The sequence below is a fragment of the Equus przewalskii genome, chromosome 8, assembly GCF_037783145.1.
Source record: "Equus przewalskii isolate Varuska chromosome 8, EquPr2, whole genome shotgun sequence".
In the NCBI taxonomy this organism is placed as follows: Eukaryota; Metazoa; Chordata; class Mammalia; order Perissodactyla; family Equidae; genus Equus; species Equus przewalskii.
In genome coordinates this window covers 77,215,153-77,233,416 of record NC_091838.1, presented here as the reverse complement: position 1 = coordinate 77,233,416, position 18,264 = coordinate 77,215,153, and the positions used below count along the sequence as shown (strand labels likewise).

Genomic DNA, 18,264 nt, shown 5'->3' with positions numbered 1-18,264 from the left:
GCAAGGCTCGGGCCCACCCTGCCAAGGTGCCCACGCCCAGCACCCTTCCTGAGAAATAGCAACTCTCTCCTCAAAATCAGCGGCCGGAAACTCATGCAAAAGCAAAATACCCTTTACCAATCTTCCTTCACCGAAGCATCCTAAGATAATGAATTCACTGCCCTAACCCAAAGAAGAAGGAACTGAGACCAAGTGCCTTTTCATCCTGCAAATATCACTGAGTACCAACTATCTCCCAGCACTGTGCTGAGCACTGCAGAAGAAGTCAAAGACAGCACATCAGACTTCCTGTCTGTAAGGAACTTGGATTCTCGTGGGAGAAATAACTCCCAACAAATCATTAGAATCTAGAGCGTGATGCGTGCCATGATGGATGCAAAGAGGAGGGAGTGTGCTCGGGGCTGGGAACGAAGAAACAGAGGGGGTAGTCAGGGACTCATCCACGCCACACTCCACGCCAAACAGAGAGCCCTGCACTCTGCAGAGAGGCCCATGACTCAGTACTGAGGAAAGAGACTCCGAGAAGTTAACTGACTCGTGTCACAGTTATGTCACACTCTGCAGCCCAGGACGCCTCTCTTACTACATCAGGAGTCAGAGGTCCCTCTTCGCTCCCCCAATGGAGATACCGTAGTGCTCCCACGCGGAACCATTGAACCCTGTGTGCCTTTCTTTACTACAGCACTTCCCACCCCACAATAGAAATGTCTTTTAATTTGGCTGCTTCCCCACTGAGCTGAAAACTCTTTAAGCAGGAATAAAGTATTACCCAGCTTTGCATCCCAGCGCTTGGCCCAGCCTAGGAACATGATCCTCACTGAATAAGAACTGAACAGCCCTCCAGTCTAGTGGGAAAGACTGCAGAAACACACACCCTCCCAGTTGTCGCCTAAAGGCTTTTCCCGAGAAGTTCAGATGGTGATTTCCTGAAAGGGTCTAAAAGTCTGAAGTCTGATTAGATTTTGCAGTTCCTGTGCCATAACACTGCCTCCCCAAGCCTAAAAACTAACTTTCTGTTGTGCCCCTTTATTGGTTTAATATGGTGCTCTGATAAAGATGGGGGAGGAAGAATTCACACACAGCCTTCTGATAAATGTGTCCAGAAGGACATAATGAGTATCGGCTCTGTGCCTAGTATCACGTGCTGGGCTCCATGAAGAAGAGAAGGAAGACAAGCCTTCCACTAGCCTAAGAACTTTGGAGGAAGAGCTAACTAACCTGAGGACCTGCGACATGCCAGGCATTTCATACAGATTCTCTCACGATCATTTGACAGAGGAAGAAGCTGCAGCTCACAGAGCCATTACTACCAAAGGCAATGCACCCACTGACCCATTTAAGGAGCAAAAGCCTGAGGGGGAAAAGAGGAGACTGGAAGAGAGTACAACACAGAACACGAGCGACTGAGCTTTACGTTACGAGAGTCTTTTGCCTCATCCCCTTGTTCCTCTAAGTCATTGTCGACCACACAAATACAGGGCAGGCGTTTATGGTTCCCGGTTTGCTCTGAATCGATGGCATGTGCACTAACCGATGGGCAACGTGTGGCACAGTGGAGAAATTCCCTTCTCCACATGTGTTGAGCGAGAGAGGGAGAGACAGGAATTGTTCTGTGACCCAGAATCTTGAAACCACTCTGGATTCTAGGCAGGCCTGAGCGAAACTTCCTGCTGCTTCTGATAAACAATCAAAGGCCTGCCGACAAGCAGAAAAACTGCTCACCAACGATTTACAAGTGACTTTTGAATTTTTGGAATTAAAACAAAACATAAGCAATAATTGAAAGTCTGATTTATTTTACAGTCATCAGAGACACTCTAAACTGATGCAATCTGCATCTTTATGCTTAAGCCTTTGCTAGCTGCTGTGATGTCCCCTGGGGCCTGTGTCTTTTCAGCATCCAAAGTTACCTTGATGGCAGTCAGTGTGTGTCACCAACAGGTGGTCTTTCCTAATGACACATTTTTCTCTGAGAAAGGGCTCACTTCCTGATAAAATCCATTTGTCACTGCTGTAATGAAGTCTTTTTGAATAAATTAGAGCAATAAATTACATAAAGAAAACTGTAAGGAAACAAATTTATTCTGAGACAATAAAAGGAATATAATTTTGAGATTTCTCACCCAAGTGACGGGTGCTGGAGGTTTGTCTTCAGCTGAGATGAGCCGGAAGGAGAGCTGTGCTGGGCCAGAGCGGGGAGCAGGGGCCAAGGCCTGCAGGTTTTGGCTCGGCCTTAGACATGCCCTTATTAAGACAAAGGCAACCATTTTATCGTGACAAGAAAAACACCACCAGGAGTTTCAAGAAATTATTTTTTCTCAGTATGACTTTGCAATTGTACATATTATGTTTTTAAAAGACTCTCATCTTGCAAATAAGAACCTCAACATATTAGCAGGTCACAAGAAACTGATATCCAAAAGATCCAAATAAGAGAACTGAATGGTCCACAAGAGAAACGGCTAACAGCTATCATTAATTCATTCATCCAAATTATTGTGAGGGTGCCCCTCCCGGGGATGGGGCATGGCTCTGGTACACAGAGATAAGGCCTGGTCCCTGGTCCCTGGTAGCTGAGAGCAGGGAAGGTGGGCACACAACAGCCCAGGGCCAGGCCCAGCACCCTGCCTGTGTCTGTGAACAAAGCGTCATCAGAACACAGCCATTCACTGTTCACAGACTGTCTACGGCCGCTTTTCTGCTACAACAGCAGAGCTGAGCAGAATGTACAGCCCACAAAATGTATACTATTCGGCCTTAAACATAAAAATTTGCTGGCCCTAAGCTGAGTTTAGCATTACAACAACGGCAATGCACCTGCAGCTACAGACCCATTTCCTGGCTCTGTCCGGTGAAAGGCTTGGAAGGAATGACAGCCAGCAGCCCAGAGCTCTGTGTCTAAATACCGTTCCACACTCAAAAAAGCAGGGCACGCAGGAATCAAAGGCTGACTCCAGGCCTAGGGCAGAGCAAGTACAAGAGAACCTGGAACAAAATGCTCTTAGAAAGTAAAAAAATACTCAAAAATGTATGGAATAATCCTGTCAACAGGCCCAGGAGCCAGGGTAAAAGGCTCCCAACAGCCAACTCTGGGACAGCTTCAGTGTCAACTTATACAGTGACAGTAGAGGAGTGTAAGCAAGTGGATTAAAGAAGGATCCACGAATTTATCCAGAGAGGAGGGAGGGAGGAAGGCAGGAGAGAAAGAAGTGGCAATGTTCCCTTTCGGTAGACTGTCAACCAACAAATGTAGATGGAACGAACGAGTTAGAAATTTACCACTTTACAACCCTCATAATAATAATTCAGGTAAGAAATACTAATGGATGCTAAAATTTGTCAGGGAGAGTTTAATGAGGAACAGAAATATTTACATAGGCTGAGAGTATCCCCCAACAAGGGCACTAATTAGTTACAAAAGGAAAATAGTAACTACAGTGCAGATAACTGGTGCCACGTTCATACCAAGTGATCAAACGTAACATCACCAACAATGGGGGCAAGTGACACAGACGCTGTGTGCCTCCTGACACGATGTACTGAGGAGGACACACCGCCACCTCAGTGAATTCCTGCCAAGAGTGCACAACATGACTCTAATTGTAAGGAAACATTAGACACCTCAAATTGAGAGATGCTCTACAAAAAAACCAGCTTTTGCATGCCACATAGGTCATGAAAGGCAAAGGAAGCAGAGGCGCTCGTCTGAGCTAAGAGACTACAGAGCTCTGACAACTAAAGGCAGCGCGCCATCCTGAGCTGGGTCCCAGAAAAGACAAACTGGAACAACTGGCAGGACTAGCACACGGAATGTAGATTAGATAATAGTACCAAGAGAGTGGTCAACTTCCTAATTTACATCACCGTTATCTGTAACTGAAGGTATACAAGAGAAGGCCCTTATCCTTAGGAAATACACACCAAGGGATTTAAGTATTTAGGGGTAAGGGAATATAATACATGAACCTTACTCTCAAATGAGTCATGAAAACACATATATACACAGTGAGAACAGCAAAGCAAATGTGGGAAAATGTCAACAACTGGTGAATTCAGACAAATGGCTATACAGGGGTTCTTAGCACTATTCTTGTAACTCTTCTATACGTTTAAAACTGTTTTCAAAAAAAACACTTAATGCCAGGAGGAAGAAATAAAGGTCTTAAAAATGAGAGAGAGAGGAAAGGAGAAGAGAGATAACCATAACACACTACAACAAGTAGGAAGACGAAGATGTTATGGAAACATACGGGAGACTGGAATTAACAATCTGGAGGAATCGCAAAAGTTACCCATCCCGCCTGAGTCCTTCTCGCTGCCTGGCAGGATTTCTGCACCCAGCTAATTCCTCTCTGAACAAGAGTCCCCCAGAAAGCCCGTGCTGGTCCTGAGAGATGCGAGGGGTCATCTCCGAGCCCTTAAAACCACTATGCACCCATCTACCGCAGTGCTTGACACCCTCTTCCATCGTCCCCTCTGCACGTTGCTCTCCCCACTGGATTATGAATCTCTTCACACAAATGATGACCATGGCGATGAAGGCAGCAGCCACTCACTCCGCACTTACAGGCCAGGCTTGACACTACACAGCTCTTCACACACACCTCCTCTAAACCCCACACACTCTCCAGGGGGGCTTTATTATTGTTTCGTCACCATTTTGCAGCATGGAAACTGAGGCTGAGACGGGTCCATGTATCCGAGGTCACAACACAAAGAAGTGTCAGACTGAGATGCAAACTCAAGTCTGTCTGACTTAAAACTGTGTTCTTAACTCTCCCTTTTCACGAGTCTGAATCTTTTCTGAGTATCATTTTTAGTGAACTGTGGTGTGCCCACAGTAGGCAAACAAAAGATGGGAGGGATTTTTCTAAGCCTTTTCCTTCTGTTTATATTTGCTGAGCACACTCCAGCTGAAAGCAAGGGACAGAGGAGGCACAGGCGGTGGGAGAAAGCCAGGCCTAAAGAGACCGGCATATAATCCATCACAATGTAGATAACCAGGAGCTGAGGCAGGAAACTCAGATATAAAAGATGGCATATGGGGGCCAGCCTGGTGGCAGGGTGGTTGAGTTCGTGTGCTCTGCTTCAGCGGCCCTGGATTCGCAGGTTCAGATCCCAGGCGCAGAGCCAGCACCACTCGTCAAGGCATGCTGTGGCAGCATCCCACATAAAATAGAGGAAGACTGGCACAGACGTTAGCTCAATGACAATCTTCCTCAGTAAAAGATAAATAAATAAAAATAAAAGATGTATTATGAGGAAGAGAAACATATAAATGTAATAACCTCATATTAGATAGAACAAATATATGCTATATGTTAAAGATTTATTGTAGGGCCGGCTCCATGGCTGAGTGGTTAAGTTTGCGCACTCCACTGCAGCAGCCCAGGGTTCGGATCCTGGGCGTGGACATGGCACCGCTCATCAGGCCACGTTGAGGCGGCGTCCCACATCCCACAACTAGAAAGACCTGCGACTAAGATACACAACTGTGTACAGGGGGGATTTGGGAAGATAAAGCAGAAAAAAAAAAAAAAGATTGGCATCAGTTGTTAGCCCAGGTGCCAATCCTTAAAAAGAAAAAAAGATTGGCAACAGTTGTTAGCACAGGTGCCCATCTTTAAAAAAAAAAAAAAAAGATTGGCAACAGTTGTTAGCCCAGGTGCCAATCTTTAAAAAAAAAATTTATTGTAAAATCATTGTCATTTCACCCTAATGACAACCTATGAGGCAGGCATTACTGCCATGGGCAGATAAGGCAACAGAGGCTCAGAGAAGTAAAGTAACAGACGCAGAATACACAGATCAATTTCACAGTGCAGATACTAAATAAATATTAGTTGAAAACATGAATAAAAAGAAGCCTCCGTATAAACTTCTGAGGTCCTATGGACTCTTGATCCAGTATTCAGCTCTGCTAAAAACTACTAAAAATGGAACGGTGACTTTGTCCAAAATTTCTCCCAGGTTTGCACCTGGTACTGATCAAGCCCCTCAGCCCGTGCAGGCCAGCAGACCACGGACGGCAGGAGGAAGCAGGAATTTCCACAGCAGCACAAAGCTTACACAAGTCAAAGCATCTAACTGTCAGGACTCCAGTTTTCCCTAACAAAATAAACAGATACAATGGCCAGGACCCATTAGTCAGACTATCCTAACACTTTCCTAAAAAAAAGTTTTCAATTCAATGCTTCGGGAATATTTTTTCTTTAGGGCATAGCAGGCCCTATCATGTAAGTTGGCCACATGACCTTGGACAAGCCATGGACCCCCCCATGACCTCCATTTCTTTACCTGTAGGATGAGAACAACAAAACAACTTCACAAGCCGGTCGCCAGGATTAAAGGGAGTCAGGTGTGAATCCTAGCAACATGACACTTTAGCCACTCAAGAAATGGTGGCTACAAAACAAAAAGACATCGTGATTTTCTGCAAATGCTGGTTAGAAAGTACGCCTCTTAAAATGTCGGAAATATGAAAGATTAATATCAGTATGCGAAAATAAAAAGCAATGCAGGCTTGTTGACTGACCGAGACTACATCGGTTCAGCAGCTGCCAGTGCAGACGGCAGAGGGTGACCGCGCTACGCGCAGCGCCATCTAGTGGAAGGAGAGTAGAGCACAAGTGGCGTAAATGCTGAAGTAGAGGAGAAAGGAAGGAAAAGGAGGAGGAAGTCAGCCCCTGAGTCTCCCCTCCATTATAACGTCTCCATGGGAGCTTGAACCAACAGTGACCCCACGTGTAACATTTACATCAAAAAGAGAGATCAAAAAGGTGCTCTTACATACTCAGGCTCTTTATCATACCAAGGAGGAATATCAATAAAATGCCAGGAACGCCTTTTAACTTTCTTAAAACAGCAGCAAAGGCTGATAGGTGAAAAATTATGGAAATGCAAAAAATTATGGAAATTTACAATCCAGAGTAAGACAGCCTGTGCTTGTGGAGAGAGGCTGCCGAGTGTCCAGACATGTTCTAAGCTACGCAGTCCTAAAACTGTTTAGGGAAGCTTCATTTGTTAATTTAAGGCTCAGGTGCTACGTCTTGAATAGCATAATAAAAATCAATCAGAGCTGCTGCTAATTTTGTACATGATTTTAATAAAAGAAGCTTCCCAGAGAATGAGTTTCTCCTTCAATATTTCCAAGATTGGAAAACTAAAATCATTTTAATAACACAAAATTACCCTAAGAAACGAAACTAGATGATTTATGTATTAAATTATTAAATACTTTATGTCTGGAAAGTGATGCCAATAGGCACACAGCTGTCTCAGACAATTCTGTAAAAAGAGCAGGGAACGTTTACTAAGCACCTATTAGTGTCAGACCTGTATTTCTACCTAAAACCACCACCCTACAAAGGAGGTATAAGGTTCCCACCTTTAGAGATGGGGAAACTGAGGCTCTGAGAAATTAAGTAACCTGCACAGGGTACAGATTAGAAAGCCATCGCCTCCCATAATCACACGGCTCTTTCTATACAGCTCTTCCCTGTTAAGTAACGCTGTTTCCCAGGTAAACCCCATCCACCAGACTTGCCGTGCCACCACTGGGCACAGAGTTCCTACCCCATTTTGTCAGGCCACTGTCTGCCCTGCTCACAGATCACTGGTCCAATACGAGTGCTGGATAATAGAGCTGTACAATAGAGAATTTCCATGGAAGTCAAACATGAAAACCCCAGCCACCGAGAAAGCTCCCACCTGCCCCTGGTGCTCACAGGTGAACTGTGCATCGTCCTGGAGGCAGGCAGATAAGGATGCGAAGCCTCATTTACCATTTACTAGCTGTCTGACCTTAGGCAAATTATTTGACCTTCCTGCCCTGTTTTCTCATCTGTAAAATAAGGTAAAATGATTTACTCTTTTAAGACTGTTAGAAGAATTAAACGAAACAATGTATATAAAGCATCTAACCCAGAAAAAGCTCTCGATAGATGGTAACTACTAATTTTAGCAATTGCAAGGCAAAGACATTCAAACATACCCCCCCTTAGAAAGCCAACACCACTGTCTGTGGGAATATGCTCGTGTGTTCGTGTACTCTTTTTTTTAATTTTATTTTTTAACCCTATTTTTAGAAGATGGAGAATTTGTAAACATACCATAGACTATAAACCCCTGATATCTTACTATCAACCATTTCTGTGATAAATAGGTTATCAAAATATGAAGAGTTCTGTGCCTCTAGAAAGTTCCTTCAAGAGAGACAGACCTATATCAAGAATTTGACTTATGAACTTTCTATACAGAAAGTTTTCCTATTTTCTCCTTGACCACTCAAATACACGTAGTTAAAAAGCCTTACCTTCAATGTCTACTGAAGACTGAAAAGTCTTGATGGAGAGCATAGGAAGAAATGGAGCTTGCCTTTTTGGTAAATTTTCAGAAGCCTCTTTTAAAAAGTCATCACCACCAATGGAAATTCTTAACTGGCTTCCACTATAATGAAACTTTTACTTAAACAACACTGTCCAGCTCTGTCCTCGCATCTCTTCTCTGAAAGTACCCTATCCAGACGCGGCACACTTGATTTAACGTCTCCGCCTGACGACTCAGGAGCCGCGCACCTCGACTGGGTGGTGCACTTTGTGTGTGAAGACACAAAGGAGGCAGACAGGGGACAAAGCCACTGAGCCTGCAGGATCCTGTGGGGATCAGAAATAATGCATAGGAAGCACCTGGCACAGAAGAGGCCCTCAGTTTGGCAGCTTTTAGTATAACCATTATCCCCAACGCTAAGGAACACTCTACTTCCCTTTTTTTTTTTTTGGTAAAAAATGTAAACCTTCTATCTTCACTCAGTGGGAATGACGACAAGCAAAAGGGTCTTGTGATGTCCAAGTTGCTGCTGGGCTTCCATCTGCGATCCGAGTCGCTCTCTGGCTCAGTGTCTGCCTGGCGTCTGAGATGGCAGATTAACCCCTCCAGGTGAGAAGGCTGATTTGGCATGTGACAAGGGCCTCCAATTTCTGGTTTTAATCAGTCCTAAGAAATCTCATGAGGACTTTAGGGAAGGAGAGCTAACTGCATTAGAGTGCCCTGGCTTAATAAATTCCTCAGGAAAGAATAAAAGTAAATAAGCATCTGATTCAAAGCAGATCTGATAACATTTTCTCATTCCCTCCCAGAGGAGCACCCCTACGGCTCTACCACACTTAAGGAGCTCGGATGTGCTCCTGCGTGTCCAACACCGCATTTCACTGGAACCTTCTTTCACTTACGTGTGCAAAGCTGTTATCCCCACCCCCAATTCAGGTGCTCCAACGCGGTAAAGGGCAAAGCTCTTCACTGACTGCTGAACTCCAATACACTTTCTAATTCTCCCACCTTTATGGTAATTAAAACACAACACTGAAACAAAGACTAGAGTTTGCAAGGGCTATGTACCAAGAATCACGGGACGTGAAGACACAAAGCAATGTCAGACCAGGCCTTGCCCCCAAGAAGCTCATGCTCTCCCTGGGAACAGAGATCCAAATAGCACAGTGAGATGAGGAGCATGCCGTCAGAGAGTGAAGCACGGCCGCTGTGGAAGAGCAGAAAACGGGCAATCGAACCCGTCTCGGGGAGGTAAGTGGTCAGGAGACACCCCAGAGAGAGATCTGAAGGATGAAGTACAAAAGGGATGGGACATCACTTATCTTTCGATCCCAGCACAAGCTCGAAAGAGAAGGACAAACTGCATGTAGAGACCAGGTTTCACCCTCCTCCTGTCTTTAACTGACTGACCATCACGTGTGACCTGTAACGGGACCAGCTATACTCTGAGGTCAGCGCAGTCCAGTAAAAGAACGACCTGGCCAAGAACAAAGCCTGAGCCCTCACTCAGACACATCATAAGTACATCACCCCAGGAAGTCACTTCAGTTGCTGGAGTCTCGGCTTCTGCAACTGACCAGCTGGGCTAACAACCTCCTCGCTCGCGGGCCGCTCCCAGCCTTGAGACCACAGAGATGACCGGGCACAGAGAAGCGCCTTGAAGTGTCCGCAGGCGACTTGTTACATCTAAGCCACCTAGTCACGACCTATTTCAAAAGGACAATGGGAGGGCTAATAGGACATTCGTCAGGAAAGAAGAGGGCACCTGTAAACTTGCAGCTCACTCTCACACTAACGAATGCAAACCAGCGCACGGGTTCCTGGAGAGCAGAGACCGTGCCTCCCCCTCCCTCCAGGACCAGCACAAACACGTGGCACAGGAGGATCTCGGGAACCATGTTACTAAGGTCCAGAGGCCCAGACACTGCAACTCACAATCAGTGGATCACTGTGAATATCAGACACTACGGAAAATTCAGAAATAGTTTATCTAAAAACGTGAATCACTGCATCTACTTTGCCACAAAAAACAAAAATGACCACCCCAGGAAAAACTATTAAAAACTAAATAACCGCATCCCCCCCCACCCCCGGATGAAGCAGAGAATCGAGCAGTGTGGCATGGAAGCACCACACCTAAATATAATTCTGCAATTTCCATTCTCCTCCCTCTGTCTTACTTCACACGTCTGACAACATTCAACCGATCGAACATGTTTTCCAAAAGGGGTCCCCAAAAACGAAGCTTTAAGCCATCAGGTTGGGTTCTGTAGAACAAAGAGATGTACACAGGGCAAAGTAATGATCTCGCTTTATACATGTTCACCTCTCACACACATCCTGGGCAACGCTAAGAGCCCTGAGAGTACAAAACCTGATGTGATATGAAAAATAATTATCTTTAAATACCAACAGAAAACTTTACCTGGACACAAACCAACCACCTTAATCTTGAGTCCTTTACTCCACTTCCTCTTGTAACCAACTACTAAATATAACTTGGCAGTGAACCCGCCACCAACCCATATATTATATCAGATAATTAAAAATACGGGGTTATGTAATCTTATTTAATGGTTACTTGGCTTGGACTGAAAACCATGCAAAGCAATCCCAGAGAGCTGGATTAAATTATAATGCATGAGACATTTCTGAAGATATTTTTTAGTAAGAGTCAGCACATTCTCTACTAGCAAATATAATATAAAACATGAAACGCTACTTTCATCTCCAATTAACCTCCTTGGCAAGAAACCGCAACGTCAATTCACTCTACAGACACTTGTGTGTCGGGGGTGGGGCAGGGGGGAACAACAAAGGCTAGTTTCTTTGATTCAGTTTTAACATCGAGTAAACATTACCCGTTACTCTTGGTAGAGAAACAAAAACATTCAATATTTGGGGGGTGGGAGGAAGGAGAGCCAGTTATCCTGAGAAAACAAAAAGAAAAGTCAGCAAGTGATGCCCCTCACAAAACACAAGCCTGGAAAAGTATAAAAGTCGACCTACGTCAGCACACGAGCATAGATCTCGATGTCATCCCAGCTCAACTTCTCACTTAAAGATTATTAGAAAAAAAGTAATTCAGCTAGGAAGCTGATCAATGTTTGCAAATACAGAATTTTTTGAAAATGACGACACCTCATTTATAAACTATTTCATTATCCTAATGTGTTGATTCTTAAAGTAATACATTGGTCACAGGAGAGTTTTAGTTCAAAAGTACCTCTCAGCCTGAACATTAAAATCCTGTAGGGTAAACCTACCATGAAGTTGCATCTTCAAAGACCACTAGACAAGTACAGAAAGAAACTTTTTCAGAAAATCAAGCTAAGTCAACCAAAAACAAGCATATTAATTATATTAATTTCTGCAGGGCTTTAAATTACCATGTGCAAAGTGTTCTGTTCCATTTTTTCTGGAAGGCATAAGTAGCAAGAACAATAGCCTTAAGAGATGGAAGACCTGAGTTCAGATTAAATCTGTATCAGTTGCCTACAAGCTTGCACAGCTGGGGTCCTCAGCTCTCTCCCCTGAAAAATGGAGACATCAATGTCTGCCTCACAGGGGCGAGAATGGAACTGACGGCATGTGCCTTAAAGAGCCTCGGAAACTTTAAAACACTACGCAAACACAAGGTATAGTTAGCACTGGGAGATGTTAACCATAAATACATCTATTACATGCCACTCCAGAATAAAGGTTTGCACTGCTGACCCACCATCACTGTCCAAGTTAGTGCCGGAATACCAATACCAGAGGTCCAGAATAACCTCTGAAAAAAGAGTTTCCTTTAGAGGCAAGTAGTCAAAAATATAGCTAAATATGAATAAAAATGCGTCCCTATAGCCAATAACAAGATAGTTATCACATTTAAAATCACAGCTTCCTAAGAAGCATTCAAATTCAGATTTAAGATACTGTTTTAGAAATGCACTTATAATTTTAGAGTTACATAAGCGAGCCTAATTAATATTTTAAATGATAGGGCTTTGCATTCTGGATATCAGCCTATGATTTAAGGGAAAAACATTTAGTCAAGGTAATCTAAATTAACAGTAATAAGAGCATCTGAGCAGCACCTCTTTCTTCCCTCACAACATGAGAAACGTACTTCTCACAAGAATTATATTAGTGTTGGAAAAGTAAGGTAATCAGGTGTAACATTCAAAAGAATACTAACTGGCAACATTGTCCAATATCTGTTTCAAGTAACTGGAAGCCATTAACACTAGTAAAAACACTGAAACCAAAAGATATTTTGAATGTATTAGCAACACAATACTATGGTAACACGGCACAGAGCAATAATTCTGACTTTTAAAATAACTCATTACACTTTTAGTTAAACTGTTTCTTAATTGAGTACAACATAACTTTGGTTCAGCTTCTTCATTAAGAAAAACGTACTTGATTCCACCATCCAGAGTATTTCCAATGCCACTGATCTCGCACAATGTACAAGGAAATTTCTTTCACAGAGATGACAGCCCAGCAGGCAACAAAAGATATATGTAAATCATAAAAACCACGGAGTACAAACCTAACTGCAGAACTGTTGAGAAGAGCATGGGAATAAAACTTAAAATTCTTTTTCTCTCATTTCAGAATGCATGCCCATTACTTTTTCACAAGCCCATTTTATTAAAGAAATAAAAGTACGCCTGCAATTAAAACGGGAAAGCTCTGTAAACCGATTTCTGCTCAACGATTCACATATCAGGCTTAAATTCTTGGAGAAAGTGAAGCTCTCCACCACCATCATCAACCGACAACACACACATCCTACTCTGAAGAACTGGTTGCAATAGGCAAATAGCAGAGGCCACTGTTTAAAATATAGATATCTATATACAAATAGAATATGTCTGCCTCATCTTTCACTTCCAACAATAAAAGAGCCAGGGCCAGCGTTCAGATCAGCAGACCCGATTTACCTCCCCAACCACAGACTGTCATTGCAGAGAGTAATTCACGCAAAATGTAACAGATCTGACCAGATAATATTCCTACCATCAGGCAGGAAAAAAGCAGACCAGTGGCCCCCAAACTCCTCTTTATCGGAAACATGTATTCCAGATACAGGAGGAATAGAGGGCTGCTCCGGGCAAGGCACGCTTAATTTACCTTCCATCCCAGAAGATTACTCAGGAAGCCGGAAGAGGCACAAAACAGGCATTAGTGTCCTGGGTGGGCACGCCTCCATACGCCCCTGTATCCGTGCGTCCTGTGCTCCCCAGGACTGTTCACACCCTGAGCTGGCTGAAGTAAGACTAAAATGGCACAGGCAGCAAAGACTCCGCGGCCAGTGTTCTGAACCCGGAGCCAGCACCCAAGGATGGTGACCCGCCCAGAGCAAGCCCAGAAGGGGGCCCTCCTGTGGGCCTCTTCTACCCCACTGACCCCTCCACGGGCCAGCCCGCACAGCTTGGCACGAGTTGCCCACCCCCAGGGAGGGCAGACTGCCCTGCCAGGGCGGCTAGAGCCTGGACAAGGGAAAAATTAAAAAGAGGGATGGGAGAGGGAACTGAGCTCTGCCATTAGGATCGCTGGGTCCTTCTCCTCCAGATGCTTGGGGTCTGACCCCAAACCTCCTCCAAGGTCCTCGAACTTCACTAACTATCCAAGCACCTGTTCCCTTCACCTCTTCTGCCTTTGATCCCCTCAAATCCTTCCATTTTCCTCCAGCTCTTTCTCCAGTTTCTTAGACAAACCGAACACACCAGTCCTCCGAGTCGCCCCACTCTCCCCTCCAATGAGATAATTCAACCCCCGCTCCAACCAAGCCCCCAGATCTTCGCTGTCCCCCACCCAGAAGTTTCCCCTGGGTATCCTCGTGTCCCCAAAGATTTCCTTCAAGTCTCATCCAAACGCCCCGGCTGCCTCCTTCCTTCCCAAGTCCCCCAAAGGCGCATCCCGGGCTTCGCCCAGGTGTCCCACATGTCCCCAGGTCCCCACCCGAACGCCCCCAGATTGCGCCCTGGGTCCCCTCCAGTCTCCCAGAGGTCTCTTTCCAGCCAGCCCCGCCGTCCCGCGTCCCAGGCGCCCGCACTGCTCCCCGGCCCCGACCCTCCCCGGTCCCCAGCCCCCGGCCCCGCCGCTGCCCGGGTCCCCAAGGGCCCCGAGAGACAGTTGGCGGCCGGCGCGCGCACCTTGGTTTACCAGCCGCAGAGCGTGCGTGAAGGAGGGGTCCAGGGAGTCTTTCTCCGCCATCAGCTCCGGCAAGTACTTCTCCTCCATGCTCGCCGGCCGCCCGAGCCCCGCGCGCGGACTCGAGGCGGGCGGGCGGCGGCGGCGGCGGCGGCCCCGCAGCCCCCGACCTCGCCCGCGCCCCAGCGGCGCGGACCCCGGGCCAGACCCCGCGGCGGAGCCAAGCCGGGCGGGCGGCCGGGCGGCGGCGGCACGCGACGGGCACGGGCCCGGGGGTGGCCGCGAGCGCTCCCGCAGCGGGCCGAGGGCAGCGGGCCGAGGGCAGCGGGCGCGCTCGGGCGGCGCTCGGCGAGCCTCAGGCAGTCGGCGAGCCCAGCCAGCCGGCGCCGCCCCGCGCCCGCGCCCGCCCCCTGCACGCCGCGCGCCCCGAGCTCTGCCCGCCGCGCGCCCCGCCCCGCGCGCGCGCCCCGCCCGGCCGGCCCCCGCCGCGCCTGCGCGCTGCGCCCGCGCCCCGCCGCTGCCGCCGCCTCCAGGGGCCGCTCCGGGCTGCGCGGCCGGCGGTCCCGGCCCCGCCCGCCGGCCTCGCTCTCCTCCAGCCCTGGGGCGCGTGGGGAGCCGCAGGGTGCAGTGACAGCCTCGCCAGGCACCGAGACTGGGACGCTGGAGCCCAGAAAGGTCAAGCGGCTCGCCCAAGGTCACCCAGCGAGCGTTCCCGGGAGGAGGGCTGCGCACTCGGCCGCCGGGGCAGAGGCTGGGACCGGAGAGAGGACAGGGAGGGGAGCCCGGACTCGCTCCTGTGGGCTTCGGGGAAAGGCGACGGGGCGAGCCGTCCTGCTCTGTAAGGCTTCCAGGACGTCCCTAACTTATTTCGCTTTGTTGTCGCCTCCTATTTGCAAGGGAGTGAGGCGGGCGCGCCGGCCGTCCTTGGCGCCCGCTGGCTCTGAGCGCCACCCCGAGACCCTCGATGCCGTGCCGAGGTCGATTACATAAAAGCGCGTGCCCTTCAGGGCGTCTTTGTCATCCCGACTTGTCGCCGGGTTGTCATTCTCTTCGTCCGTAAACCGGCTGTGCCTGTCTGTGGATGAGGGAGCGCGGCCAGCCTGTCCCCTCGCTGGGAGGGGCCCCTGGACGCACGTGGCTGCCGATGTCCTCTGCCCCTCTCCGCCGCGCACCGCACAAACCCTCCCCTGGCCGTTTTCAGATTTCCCCAGCGTGTGAAGTAAATGTACCCCAGCAGGCCAAGGATTCCCGAGTCTCAGTCTGTTCTGCCTGTCCCCCTAAACCCCCCACCACAAGTCCTAGCCTCAATGTCACCTTCCCTGGATAGCCTGCCAGGACTTCCCCAGCAAGGGTGGTCACTGCTCCGTGTGCCCCCCAGCGCTGGTCAGCCCTCAGGCACAGCTGCAATTCTGTCTTCATCAGACCATGAGCATCCCACAGGCAGGGTTAGAGTTTCGTTTTGTTGGGGAGGGTCCTCCGCACCTGGTGTATTGGGGCAGGTGTGGGGGCACCAGACATGTTTGTTGAAGGACTAAGCCAGTGGCACACCACTCCTCTGGCCAGCAGGCTGGGGCTGAATCTTCCCCATGGTCCCCACAGCAGCCCCTTGTCCTCCTGATGCAAAAGGAGGCAGCGCTACAACCAGAGATGCTGGGATGGAAGTCAAGGCGCTCTAAGCTGCTCTGAGTCCCAGCCCCTCATACCCATCTGCCCTCGTTCTCAAGCACAGCCTCCCGTGCTCCACTCCTAGACTGACTTGCCTCCCAGCTAAGGTACCATTTCGGAGTCCCCAGTAAGAATCTCCATGACTGTCCTGGTCTAAACTTGTAAGAGGCAGGCAAATGAGACAGTCAAATATGCCCCCTCTGGGACCCAGCGGCCTGGGTCTGGAATCATGGCTCTGCTGCTCCCTAACTGTGCATCTTGGGCAAGTTACTTCACCTCTCTGTGCTTCAGTTTCCTTAGCTGTAAAGTGGTCATGATAATAGAACCTATTTCATAGGAGAGTCGTGAAGATGAGACATGTCAACCTGTAATGAAATCCCCCAGGCTCAGCAGGTTGTAAACGCCTAGCTGTTCTTTGTTGGGGATTTTCCTACTCTGGGTCCTCTGGACCTCTCCTTCCTTCAGCCGTAGCTCCCGTGGGATCTTCCCTGCAGGACACAGTGCATTGTCCCAGCAGACGGTGAAGGACCCGGGACGACACAGCTCTGTTTCTGACCCAGGGCCCAGCATGGGGCTGCCAGGACAGCAACGTGCCTGTCTGCGGTCGCAGCCCTACCTGTCTCGCTGTGCGACCTCCCCTCATGAACCTGTCTCAGCCTCAGAGTCCACGTCTCCAAACCCCAGGTGCCGCCCGCAGTCTTGGAGGTAGTCGGAAGGATTGGGGGAAATGTTCTCTCCTTTAACATTAGAATGGAGTGCCCATCCCTTCGGCTTATGGTCCTCCATCACAGGTGTGAGTCCCTGACAGCCACTTTTAAAGGGAGGAAGGAGGAAGGAGAGTCTCGGACATGTAAGGGGGGTGAGCCCCAGGAGAAGGGAATGGGGACCAGATGCTCAGCTGCTCCCCTCACCACTTGGTCCAAGGCTCTCCATTCGGACCTTCTGCCCCGGTGACAGTCCAAACCTGAGTCATCACTGTTTTTATTCTGCATTTACTAAGTGCCAGGCACCGTGCCACGGTCTCTGCACTCACTCTGTTCAGTTCTCGCAACCCCCTGTGGGGAAGATACATTTACGGCCACTAACAAATAAGGAAGCCCAGGCTCCCAGCAGTTTGATACTTTGCTTAAGTCCCACTGCTGTCAGAAGGGCTCTCAGGCCCCTGGGACTCTAAAGCCTCTGCCTTCTCCCCCAGAGTCTCCTCCCTGTCTCACCCTCCCAGGTAGCAGTCCATGACACTCATGACTGACTCATCCCTTCCCGCATCCGGACAGTTGGCAGAGACGTCTCGCTAGCAGCTGCGGAGGAGGGCTGTACCTCAGGAAGCCGACTGCAAAGGTACTCAATCTTCTGCTCCGGACCCTCCTTCTTGCAGAACCTTCCAAGAGGGCAGGTGCCCCGCATCCTGAGTGCCCATGCCGGGTCCTCCAGGGAGGAAGGAGATGAATGTCTCTGTCTGTGAGATGCTCAGGAAATTGTCCCCACCCACCAACCTGGCAGAGCCACTGGCTGTGGGGCACCTGCCCGCCTGGCTGCAGACTCTGCCAGTCTTCGTGAGATGGCCATCCTGTGGGCACTGACACTCCAGTCCCTTTGAAGATAAGAAGGTCAGGTGTGGGGAAGGTCATGATTTTTCTGCAAGTAACTACAGGTAGGACTGAAACTTAGGTTTTCTGACTTCCAGGCCAGAGACATCCCAGGCCCACACCAGGAGTCACTGAGCACACACTGTGTGTAGGGACTGCTCCAGGTATAAGGGACTAGGCGGGGACAAAGCAGACTTCTCCAAAGCCACTTCAGCCCAGGGGAACCAGGGCCACTTACTCCCTCTGTGTAGCGTGCATCTGCCCTGGACTGGAGGCCCTTAGCAGAAATAAGATGCTCTGGCTGCCCTTTCCCCTCCATCCACAGGTCAGGGATTCACCTCTTGGCCCCAGAGACAGAGGGGCACTTCGCAAACCAGCCTCCCCCCGTGTTACTGATCCATCTCAGGAGCCCTCTGCCCCCACAGCAAGTCCCTCCAGCCCCAGTCAGCCACCACCATGCCACTGGCTGTCAGCATCCCCACCCAAGAGAGAAGGACAAACACTTCCTGGCCTTGAGGACACAGCCAGCAATAGG

At 48.7% G+C, this 18,264-nt stretch overlaps 1 protein-coding gene across 10 annotated transcripts in view; it reads right to left on the bottom strand.

The window, feature by feature from the left end:
- KHDRBS3 (KH RNA binding domain containing, signal transduction associated 3) overlaps positions 1-14,864 on the bottom strand; it is a 189,853-nt gene extending 174,989 nt beyond the window's left edge. For 3 of the 10 annotated variants that reach the window (XM_070631008.1, XM_070631010.1, XM_070631011.1), the window contains exon 1: positions 13,456-14,424. In XM_070631008.1, the coding sequence (XP_070487109.1) occupies positions 13,456-13,462 (7 nt within the window). In that variant the 5' untranslated portion in view covers positions 13,463-14,424. Of the gene's footprint in view, positions 1-8,314; positions 8,891-13,341; positions 14,425-14,480 lie in introns of those variants that run through there. The other 7 variants (XM_070631004.1, XM_070631005.1, XM_070631002.1 and 4 more) reach the window with 4 other exon arrangements.
- Between the last annotated feature and the right edge of the window lie 3,400 nt (positions 14,865-18,264).